This window comes from Populus alba, chromosome 3 (assembly GCF_005239225.2).
Source record: "Populus alba chromosome 3, ASM523922v2, whole genome shotgun sequence".
NCBI classification, from domain to species: Eukaryota; Viridiplantae; Streptophyta; class Magnoliopsida; order Malpighiales; family Salicaceae; genus Populus; species Populus alba.
In genome coordinates, this window is record NC_133286.1 from 19,925,105 (window position 1) to 19,936,672 (window position 11,568).

Below are 11,568 nucleotides of genomic sequence, written 5' to 3' on the forward strand. Positions count from 1 at the left end.
AGCATTGGAGGGTATTCCAACTGCAGACTGATTTTTTGAGGAACAACCTAGGCTAGAGTTAAAGTTGAGATACAGGTTTCATCACACTGCAAGAACTATTATTCACCTCTTCTGTGAGATACACATTGCAAGTCATGATAACATGGCCAGCAAACTAGACCACAAAAAGAATGCTACGTCAAGGCAGCTCAGGGAAGACATAGGGATTTAAACTGAAGAGTGCCAAAAGAATTTGTTTACAAGGCTATTAGAGATGCATCCATTCTGGGGCCAATGAGATGGTCATTCGAGACCACTAAGGTCATTCAAAAGAATAACACACTATCTAGCAGCCATGCACCAATAGGGATGGTGCATATCGATAGATATTGCCGCACTGTGTTTGCTATCGCTTTAAATGCATCAACATCACTAGTAACAAGGAGAAACAAATGCCCTCTCCTTCTATCTGTTTCTTTGATAAGTTAACACCCTCTCCTTCATCATCAGACCCGCAAGAAAACAGGAACCCTCATCTGGTGTGAAGCTCAAATCTTCAGAACAAGCAGAGCCACTGAATTCATAATCTGCTCCGGTCAATGCAGCTGTCCATTACACCGTTTCCTGCATTCAAAAGTCTCCCCAGCTTCACCTGGAGTATTTAACCTGGGGTGACTAGTGAGAGAATGAGCAACCGCACCGGCGGTCCTGGATAATTTCCTCGGTATGCGCATTTACCCACTTAGCACCAGATAAATTTGGGGAAATCACTACAAAAGAACAACTAAATAGTCGAGCTGTCGATAGAAGCAAAAATTCACGCGGAACATAAAAAAAAATGCAGTACATATTATATTTTTTTTCCTTGTCCCCAGCTCATGACGAAAGCAAGAAACCTACATATATTTGATAAAGAAGTCGAGAGCAAACGCATCATCATGTGGCTGTAGTTTAGTGGTGAGAATTCCACGTTGTGGCCGTGGAGACCTGGGCTCGAATCCCAGCAGCCACATAATTTTGAATGTTTTCATTTTTTATCGGGGCTTGACATTCACATTTTAATCCCTTTCCTTTTTCCTTCGAGGGGTCATATTTCCATCCCATAATCTCTCATAAGGCCGCATGATTTTAGCTTGGGCTTGGGATGTAAAAGCCCAATCCCATTCACTGGGCTTTTTTAGTCAACCTCAAGGATAACATACGTGACCCATAATCATCAGATCCCCTCAAGTTTTAGAAGGAAATCTTGGAATGAAGATTAATGGTGGGACTTTCGATATAGCTTTGGTCTGGACTGTCGTTTGCAATTCTCAACCTGGTTATGGTCTTCTAGATTTTCTTCCTTTTTCAACTCCCCCCCCCCCCCCCCGGCGCCGCCAGCACTTGCTGCTTAGAGACCTCATGGTGCTTCCGGTGCCCCCTATGTATATCTGCTGTTGATGCAATCTTCTGTATTGGCTGCCATATTATGTTGCAAAAACCCAAAGCCTATCTCACCCACTGAGATTTTGAGCTCATCAACCCCTTTGTCTTCTCTCCTCTCTTCTTCATCCAAGGTGAGCTAACTTCTTGTATTTTGTTTTCGTTTTTACTCAAATGGGCTCTTTTCTTTTTGGTAATTGGTAGTTCCTTCTCTTCTCTGTTTCCTTACTTACTACTGCCATTCTCTGTAACGCACAAGCTCTATCTCTATGCTTTGTTGTAGCCGTGAACTTCTCTTTAGATCTTAGGTGCCTTTTGCCTTGACTTTAAATTTCATTATCGGTGCTGAATGGTGACTCTTCTTTTCTTTATTCATTTTTTGTTCTTTTCATTCGTTGCCTATATGTGATTCGATGCTTAATTCTCGAGTAAAAGTTAGCTAGTTTGCTCTTAATTATGCTGCCTCAGATCAACTAAAATAATAAATAAATCTCCCTTCTTAGTTGCGCCTAACAGAAGGCTGCTCTTTGATTTGTTTTGGTAGGCTAAACATTTTTGTGATATACGAGCATGATCTCTATTCCCTGTGAATTTGTTTTAGCTTCCTGAAAACTGAGAATTTCTCTGCCTTGTGATAGGCAATTCCTAAGTACATATCATGAGTTTGTAGGATAGTTGATTTGTTAACCTTAATTTTATGTAAACTAGTAGTCACTCCAGCATAACTATTTTCTTGGAAATTTATTCCCATCTCAATAAATAATTATGTTGTATTTTTAACTGAACCATTATTTTCTCATCCTCCTCCTCCTGAACCCTCTCTAACTTCCCTTCTCCAATTCTCCTACCTTGAATTTAAAGATCAATTACTCCAACGATACTCTAGGTAAATAGAAATCCTCAGTTGGTTTTATCATGTATAACAGCATGCATGCATACCTCAACTTGGTAATTCATCTACAGTTCTCGTAGTTTTTCTTTAATGCAAACACTAATATCTTCTGGAAATAGCATCTCGTTATTCCATAATTCATCTACAGTTCTCCTTGTTAGGGGTTGAGAATGTATTTACAAAATCCAACCCGAGTCGTAAATTAGTTGAGTTAATTTAAAATGATATCGTTTTAATATTTTTTTTTTAAAATAAAAGTTAAAACAATATCATTCTTAAAAACTTAGAAAAATCAAATTAGATTTCACCCAAATTTTGATTACAAGTAACCTGGCGGGTGGGTTTAATAATACTGGTGGCGAAATAAACTAGTCTCCGGTGGGTTTAATAATATACTGTTGGAGAGGATAGCTTAATAGAAGAATATCTAATAGTGTTAAAGAAAAACAAAATTGAGAAAAGTTTTAGTCCGGCACCCAGTTGAAAAATGGTGAATGATTGGGAGAGAGATTTAAGATTTGCCCTTGAAAGTGATAATCCAAAAGCACAGTCACGCTTGACACAACAGTAATTTCAAGTGTCTTCTGGCTATAATTAAATATCTGCCATATTATCAACAAAAATTCTGGTTTTCCTTTCTGCAGTTTCATGGAAGACGGCAACAGACTGCAAGTAGTAATGTTTCCATGGCTAGCCACGGGACATCTCATACCATTTCTCCGACTCTCCAAGCTCTTAGCTGAAAAGGGTCACAAAATCTACTTTGTATCAACGCCGAGGAACCTTAATAGGCTTCCTAAAATACCAAAACAACTATCTTCAGAAATTATTCAAGTATCTTTTCCCTTACCTCATGTACCCAACTTACCATCCTATGCAGAGTCATCTACAGACGTACCTTACACCAAACAACAGTTACTAAAGAAAGGCTTTGATTTGCTTGAACCACCACTGACGACTTTCCTTGAATCCTCAAAACCAGATTGGATTTTCTACGATTATGCTTCTCACTGGCTACCATCCGTAGCAGCAAGGCTTGGTATCTCATGTGCCTTCTTTAGTCTTTTCACTGCTGCATGTTTATCTTATATTGGGCCACCATCAACTTTGATGAATATTGGAGATCCCCGGTCGAAAGCTGAGGACTTCACGGTCGTGCCCAAGTGGATCCCTTTTGAATCAGACCTTGTTTACCGTTTGCATGAGGTAGCAAAGTATGTGGAGAAAACGGAGGAAGATGAAACTGGACCGTCGGATTCGATCCGGTTCGGTTTTGCAGCTGGAGGGAGTGATGTTGTGATCATTAGAAGCTCTCCCGAGTTTGAACCGGAGTGGTTCAATCTCTTACGCGATCAGCTGTACAAAAAACCAATTATACCGGTCGGGTTTTTGCCTCCGATAGTCGAACACAACGAAGAAGATGATGATATTGATGGTCACAAGTGGGGTAATATCAAAGAGTGGTTGGATAAACAAAAGGCTAACTCAGTAGTTTATGTTGCCATAGGGACTGAGGCTTCTTTGAGTGGTGAAGAATTGAAAGAGTTAGCTCTTGGTTTGGAGAATTCAACGTTACCTTTCTTTTGGGTACTCAACAAAATGCCTGGGTCAACTAAGAACGCGTTGGATATGCTACCAGATGGCTTTCAGGAGCGAGTCAAGAATCGTGGGATTGTACATGGGGGATGGGCTCCACAGGTGAAAATACTGAGTCATGATTCAGTTGGGGGGTTTATGACTCACTGTGGTTGGAACTCCATCATAGAGGGGCTAACGTTTGGCCGCGTGTTGATTCTGCTTCCAATCCTTAATGAACAAGGGCTAAACTCAAGGTTGTTGCATGGAAAAAAGCTTGGGCTGGAGATACCAAGAAAGGAGCAAGATGGATCATTTACATGGGCATCAGTGGCCGAGTCAATGAGAAAGGCAATGGTAGATGACTCGGGCGTATCGTGGAGAAACCGGGCAAGGGAAATAAGATGCTTGTTTGGGGACGTGGATAGGAATAACTGTTTTGTGGCAAGGCTTATAAATTACCTTACGGAGAATAAGAAGGCCCGGGTTCCATAAGAGTCGAATAGCTCACCTCATGGATATGAACCCAAGGCCGAGAGCTCGCTCTTTGAGATTTGAAATGGCTTGTTACTAATAAAATACTTATGAGCTTTCCTTAAATAGAATATTGTATATGCTAATAAAAAAAAATTGTTGATTTTATTCAAAGATTGAGTTGGGAAGTTGAAATAAAAATGTTACTGTAAACAAAAACTGAATATTTGTTCCAATTCTAAAATTTTAATTAGTTTGAATCAATAAAATAAAGTTTTATTTTGTTAAATTGATCATTAACTTAATATCAAAATCTATTTTTAACATCATTAGTGCCTTGTGTGATTAAAGCCAACTAAAATAAAATATCAAATTCATTCATAAATTAATTAATTTAATATAAAAGAATTAAATTGAGAATAAAAAAGTCAAGTGAGAAAAAAAAAGAAAACAATATACGAATGACTATTGTAATTCACAATGGATTATGTCTTTTATATTGCATTTTTTTTTATTTTTTTTTTAATATTTCTTCTATCACGCATAACCTCGTCTCTTCATGTTATTCTAAAAATAGTTTTATATTTCACCAATTGTAAATTTAAATTATAATTATTAAATGAAAAGCAAAATGATCTAATAAAAAATTATGTGAATTAAAAAAAAAATGAAGGATCCAACAAAAAAAAATGCAAACAAAAATAAAATTTTAGGTGATAAAAAAAGTTTGAAGGCACAAAAAAAAAGGGTAAGCAAAAGTATTTTTATTTTTATTTTAAATAAAACTTAGCTTGAAAATACTTTTCAAACAAATGAAAAATTAAGAAAAATATTTTTATTTTTATTTTTATTTGAAATGAAATATAATTTCATGAAATAATATGTTGTGTGGATATTAGAATACTTTGCTGTCGAAATTAAACAAAAACATTGCTTCTCCTGCTAATTTAGGAACTGAGGTACCCATTTGGATCTTCCTTAATCGATAAAATATGGTACTGTCTCGCGTGGAGGATGAATTTCAAGACAGAAGCCATCCGTTTGGAGGAAGTCCACACGTGCTATCTACAGTTGACCACCGGTACCTCGGAGAGATTCAAACACAGGGAGGAGAACATGCCGATAAAGACATGGACCGCGGAAGATCGTGTATGGTTTTAGACCAAGGGCTAAGTCTTTCCCTTGTATTATTGGCAAGACCGAATCTCCCGAATATGTGAATTAGAGTTATGTCATTAACCAAATTGTAATATTAATTATAGCTACGAATTCTAATCAAATAACTTTGTTTTACATATTTGACTGATATTTTTTTTCAATTATATACAAGATTTTGTACCCATATTTTATATGGAATATGTATTAATTAATCTAGTGTCATAGGTATTAAAATTAGTTTGATTTCACGAGTTGATTTGTGGAATTCATGGATTCTGAATCTGGTTCTTTTAATTGAACTTAAAAAGACATTGATCCAATAAAACTTGGTTAACTTTGTAAACCAACTAAACTCATAACCTGGGTTAAGGAACTTTTTTTAATATATATATTTTTATTTAAAATAGACATATATAAAATTAAAAATTAATTAAATATTAAAGTGATTGGAAAAAATCAAATTAAAATAAATTATGTTGTCCAACTAATAATCAACATAATATTTAATGATGAAATTAGAAGGAAATAAAAAAAATTAAAAACAAATGCAATTGTAATAGATTAAAAAAAAAAAAAAAGGCCTGGTCTCACAAGCATAGAGTAACTCACCCACCTTATTATCAATTTTTTTAAGAGATGTATAATAAGTTCTTTGCCCTTAATGATTTAAAAAAATAAATAGAAACATATAATATGTCACTTTTACTGTCTAAATTCTAGCAATCTCTGGTAGCTAGAAAATCAAGATGGAATCTTAAGGGGGTGTAGCTCAACTAGTCAGGCTCTAGATTTGTTTTTTAGAGGTCACCAATTTGAATTTTACAAATCTCATGGTCATTGAAGACTTATATGGTCGTTAACTCCAGGATCGTGGAATTAGTTAAGGTACGCACAAGTTGACCCAAACACCCATGTTAATAAAAATAAATCAAGATGGTCTCAACCATATGTATTAATTAATATATGTAAGAAAAAAGGATAATATGTATTTGTTAGTCTATTTAGACGGCCATTTATAATATCATTTTTTTTTAATATCAAGTAACAAGTCGAGTTTAATGTGGATGGTTACCTACTTCCTCAACAAAGCAACATATTCACATGTACAAGGTCTATATATAAATAACACATACCCAATATGCTTTAGTGTCATACATTAATTACATGCCTAATAATATGAAGAGCCGGGTGACGAGTGCTGTCTTCCTTGCCACTACTTTAGCCTTTGTTGGACTTGTTGCCATTAATGGCGCTCAAGCAAGGATTTTACCAGGTGATTAACAAGCTTCTGCTTAGACATATCATCAAGTCGCACTAATTTCATAGAAGTTTATTTATCTTATAAATTGTTTCTTGATTCGAACATGATTTGTTTAAAATGATGGACTTAAATAATTAAAGAGTTTAATTTTTTGAATGTTGAATCTCTTTGTTCTGGAAATATAGAATTGCTTGGAAATATTCTAAATAAATTCTCGTTTCTTCATGTGCTGCAGATAGCCTTGGACTCAAAGTAGCAACACTAGCTAATTATGGAGGAACTTACAGCCCACCATCTCCATCTCCGATCCCTTCACAGAGATCCAAGGAATTAACCAGCAATTACGAGAAGTATTCATCTCCGCCACCACAGTCTCCGAAAGCTGATCCATCAACCGGTCAAGTGACGCCTAGTTATGGACGGACCACGGCATCACCTCCTCCACCCCCGAAACCTGCATCACCAAAAGCCCAGCTTGAGATCATTAGGTCTCAATGCACTGATGGGTGCATTTCTATGATAACAAATCTTGAAAGACCACTACCAAGTCCACCTCCATCTCCAAAGCCAGCACCTCCTTCAAGTCAGATAACCTTTGATCTTGAACCGAAAGGGCAAAATGTATTTTCAACTTGAGTTGGCTAGTAATTTCTCCTACGGGGTCATCTGATTAATTGAATGGATAGTTAACTAGGAGAGAAGAGATTAATTAGCAAATAAGCATGAGATTAACTTGATGGATGTAGACCAAACTTTTAAAGCTATACAAGATCTTAAATTTCACGGTGACTGAGATTAATCAAAGAATTATTACACTGGCTGCCTGGGTTAATTTACATGGATATATAGCAACTCTTTTTAGTGAATTAAAGTTATATCAAGTATTATGCTATAGTTATGTATAATATTTGGAGAGAGCTACTCCAGTTATCCAGTCAATGTTTGGTATGCTAAATAATATCCATTGGACTAGATTATACTAGACAAATAATTATCTTGTTTTGTGTTTGATATATTTTGAATTGAATTAAATAGTTTATCTTATCATAGATATCACTACTAGTTTGATTTGGTAGTTCAATTTATGAAATTCATGATTTTAAATTTATTTAGATCGAGTACTTAATTAAACAGGAAAAGATATTGACTCAACAAAACTTGATCAATCTAGCCAAGTTAACTTATGATTTAGTTGACTCGGTTAAATTTAATTTTTTTCCACAAAGTCAAGATTTAAAAATTAAAAAAATAAAATACTATTATTTTAATTAAAAAATTAACTTAAATTAAATATTAACAAGTTGACTTGATAATCAATACCAATAACTAGGTATTTTTCCCCGAATTAATCCCAAACCGCAATTATATTTATAGTATCAGTTTTTTTTTTTTTTCAATGTCAAATAACAAGTCGAGGTTGATGTGGACGGTCACCTTCAACACTGCAACATATGCTTATGTAAAGGTTTATAAATAACACATACCAACATGCTTTAAGGTCATATATATTGTTATTTCACTCGCTCTTCTAACATACAATTTTTTTTAAAAGTGTATAAATAGACTTTTATAGCATTTTTTTTAACATAGAAAAAGTGTCAAGTGGAATTCGAAAAATTCATGTATTCATTTAATTAAAAGGAACTCACCAAAGCTGTTGGCAGTGATTAAAGCATCAGAACTACCATCTACTAGAGAGGAGTTTATTGGGAGGAGAACTGTAATCGGATTCTTCCAATGTGATTAACTTGATGTAGACCGTCGAGATTTCATGAGCTTTTCATCCTCGCATCCAGGTTCTCTCTAGTCTTGGGTTTGATAACGTACTCTCACGCCTTGAGGGAGGTTAACTATGTGGCAGATGCTCCTTATATACTTGTTTTTATGGAGCTTGTTTTTAAGAATGAGAACTCCCAGGAGAATGTTGGTCTGGTTAAAATATATAGTGGCATGTAACTCGAAGCTGCTGACACGATGAGGTTGCAGAGAGCTGGTCTCTGCTGGTTGCAGAGGTGCATGGCAGCAGGGAAAGTTGGGAGTCTTGTTTACTTTACTGTGGAAAATTTAACAGGATGGTTGAATTTAATCGGATCAACCGAGTTAACTGAATTTAATGAGCGGTCAACTTTTAAATTGGTTTCAGACGAAAACTTACAAGGATGTATGGAATTATAGATTATTGAACTATTAATTATTTTTCCATGTCAAATAACCAATTCAACTCAAAAATTTAAGTTGTTGAATGAGATCTTAATATATGATTTATATTATTTCCTAACACATCCCCTCAAGTGAAAGTCTTTAAAGCTTAAAACTTGCACAGTTCACATTATCTTATACTTAATTTTTATCAAATAAATATGAATGGTGAGATTCAAACTCATAATTATTTAATTATTAAGATTCTGATATTATGTTAAAGAATTAATTCAATTTAAAAAATTAAATTATTAAATGAAGTTATAAAATATAATTTATATTATTTTCTAATATTTTAATTCATCTTCCATATTCGCAAGAAAGCGCATGCACGAAGGCAACCTTTTTGAAGATTTTACATTTAATATCTGTGAATTGCAACTACTATAGACACAATATTCGTTCCACACAAACCAAATTTTTTGCGATTTCTTCCTCCACTACAAAAATTGTGTTCTAAAAAGACCAGATAAAGATTATACTGGCTTCACTTCTGGTGTATGCAGGTGCAGTGGTTGAAACCGGAGTTGAATTGGGTTTTGGGTGAATAAAAATGGGGCTAAACGTGGTAATCCTGGATTAGCTGGTGCTGGTGGTTTAATTTGTGATTCTTCTGGTGCATGATTACACGGTTTTACTGCTACTATAATGTGAAAGCTGAGCCCATCATAAAGTCAACTACAGGGAATTTCATTCAAAGTCTACCACGTTCCATGATTGTTACTTTCATAAATGGCAAACCCTAAGTGTATATCTTTGAAGAAATGTTTTACTTTTCCACAACTTACTTATTATTGAATTGAAAGTAATTTCATTCAAAGATTGCCAATCTTTCTCGTTCTTCATGCAACTGGTGGAATTTTTTGTCATCGAATTGTCTTTGATTCAACTTTTTACTATATATGTGGTTTAAAACGGAGATGCATCAAGTCAAGAGTGGATGTCCTTGTTTGTGGATATTGAATGAACCCTATATGTGCAAAAAAAAAACGTGTTTTTGTGTACCAAGTAGAAATATTTGATCAAGCACCGAGTAGTCAGCTAGGTTCACGGGTGCTTCCCCTTGAAAAACTAATTTAATATCATATCTACGATGACCCGCTTATGCCTTGTGAAAAGACCTCGAGAGCAATGCTTGAGAACATTAATTTGAAAATTTTGTATTTTATTTATTTATTTAGTGTGATAAAAATGGAGCTTCTAAATGTGAATTAGATTAATGTCATAAATCAAATTATAATATTATAGCTAGGTATTATAATCATATAACTTTGGCTTACATATTTGAATAATAAAATTTGCAATCATAGATAAAAAATTTTACCCAATATGTAAAAAAAAAAAAAAAAAAAAAACGATATTCTCTATCGAATATGTATTAGTTAATCTATTTAGACGGACAATTATAGTAACATTTTTTTTCTTAATATCAAGAAACAAGTCGAGTTTAAACTTTAATGTGGACGGTTACCTACTTCCTCAACACAGCAACATATGTACATGTACAAAGGTCTATAAATAACACATACCCATTATGCTTTAGTGTCATCCATTAATTATTACATGCCTAAGAATATGAAGAGCCCGGTGACGAGTGCTGTCTTCCTTGCCACTACTTTAGCCTTTGTTGGACTCATAGCCATTAATGGCGCTCGAGCAAGGATTTTACCAGGTGATTAACAAGCTTCTGCTTTAGACATATCATCAAGTCTCACTAATTTCATAGACGTTTATTTATCTTATAAATTGTTTCTTGATTCGAACATGATTTGTTTAAAATGACGGACTTAAATAATTAAAGAGATTAAATTTTTTGAATGTTGAATCTCTTTGTTCTGGAAATGTAGAACTTGGGAATATTCTAAATAAATTTTCGTTTCTTCATGTGCTGCAGATAGCCTTGGACTCAAAGTAGCAACACTACCTAATTATGGAAGACGTTATAGCCCACCACCTCCATCTCCGATCCCTTCACCAGGACCCAAGGAATTAACCGGCAATTACGAGAAGTATTCATCTCCGCCACCACAGTCTCCGAAAGCTGAACCATCAACCGGTCAAGTGACGCCTAGTTATGGACGGACCACGGCATCACGTCCTCCACCCCCGAAACCTGCATCACCAAAATCCCAGCTTGAGATCGGGTCTCAATGCACTGATGGGTGCATTTCTATGATATCAAATCTTGAAAGACCAGTACCAATTTCACCTCCATCTCCAAAGCCAGCACCTCCTTCAAGTCAGATAACCTTTGATCTTGAACCGAAAGTGCATGCAGGATCACCACCAGGGCAAAATGTATTTTCAACTTGAGTTGGCTAGTAATTACCCCTACCGGGTCATCTAACTAGAGGAGAGGAGATTAATTAGCAAATAAGCATGCTCTCGAGCTATGGCAGTGACCATTTCCCATCTCTCTAGAGCAAGGTCCCGTAGGGTGATGTTCTTGCTAGCTTGGCAAATCTTAGTTCTCACCTTGATTAGCATGGTGTTTTTAGTGAGAGATAGCAGCGCGTAGCTGATCAGTGGTTTTAGCTGGAAAATCTTATGCATACAAATAATGGCAGCGAATCATGAAATTAATTATATATATAATCCTTCTTGTTTT

General features: G+C 35.2%; 3 protein-coding genes and 1 non-coding gene across 4 annotated transcripts; all 4 read left to right on the top strand.

Moving 5' to 3' along the window:
- The first annotated feature begins 919 nt into the window (after positions 1 to 919).
- TRNAH-GUG (transfer RNA histidin (anticodon GUG)) lies at positions 920 to 991 on the top strand. The gene has a single exon. It is a non-coding gene; the product is annotated as a tRNA-His (tRNA).
- A 242-nt stretch (positions 992 to 1,233) lies between these two features.
- LOC118054676 (UDP-glycosyltransferase 91C1) lies at positions 1,234 to 4,516 on the top strand. Its single transcript, XM_035066347.2, has 2 exons — positions 1,234 to 1,535; positions 2,938 to 4,516. Exon 2 carries the CDS (start codon positions 2,942 to 2,944, stop codon positions 4,361 to 4,363), a length of 1,422 nt encoding a protein of 473 aa, XP_034922238.1. The 5' UTR covers positions 1,234 to 1,535; positions 2,938 to 2,941; the 3' UTR covers positions 4,364 to 4,516.
- Positions 4,517 to 6,665: 2,149 nt separating this feature from the next.
- Positions 6,666 to 7,539, top strand: LOC118054678 (uncharacterized). The gene is made up of 2 exons (XM_035066349.2): positions 6,666 to 6,773; positions 6,997 to 7,539. The coding sequence occupies exons 1-2, from the start codon at positions 6,677 to 6,679 to the stop codon at positions 7,395 to 7,397; spliced, it is 498 nt and encodes a 165-aa protein (XP_034922240.2). The 5' UTR covers positions 6,666 to 6,676; the 3' UTR covers positions 7,398 to 7,539.
- Positions 7,540 to 10,517: 2,978 nt separating this feature from the next.
- On the top strand, positions 10,518 to 11,568 carry LOC118054677 (uncharacterized). The gene is made up of 2 exons (XM_035066348.2): positions 10,518 to 10,632; positions 10,855 to 11,568. The coding sequence occupies exons 1-2, from the start codon at positions 10,524 to 10,526 to the stop codon at positions 11,271 to 11,273; spliced, it is 528 nt and encodes a 175-aa protein (XP_034922239.1). The 5' UTR covers positions 10,518 to 10,523; the 3' UTR covers positions 11,274 to 11,568.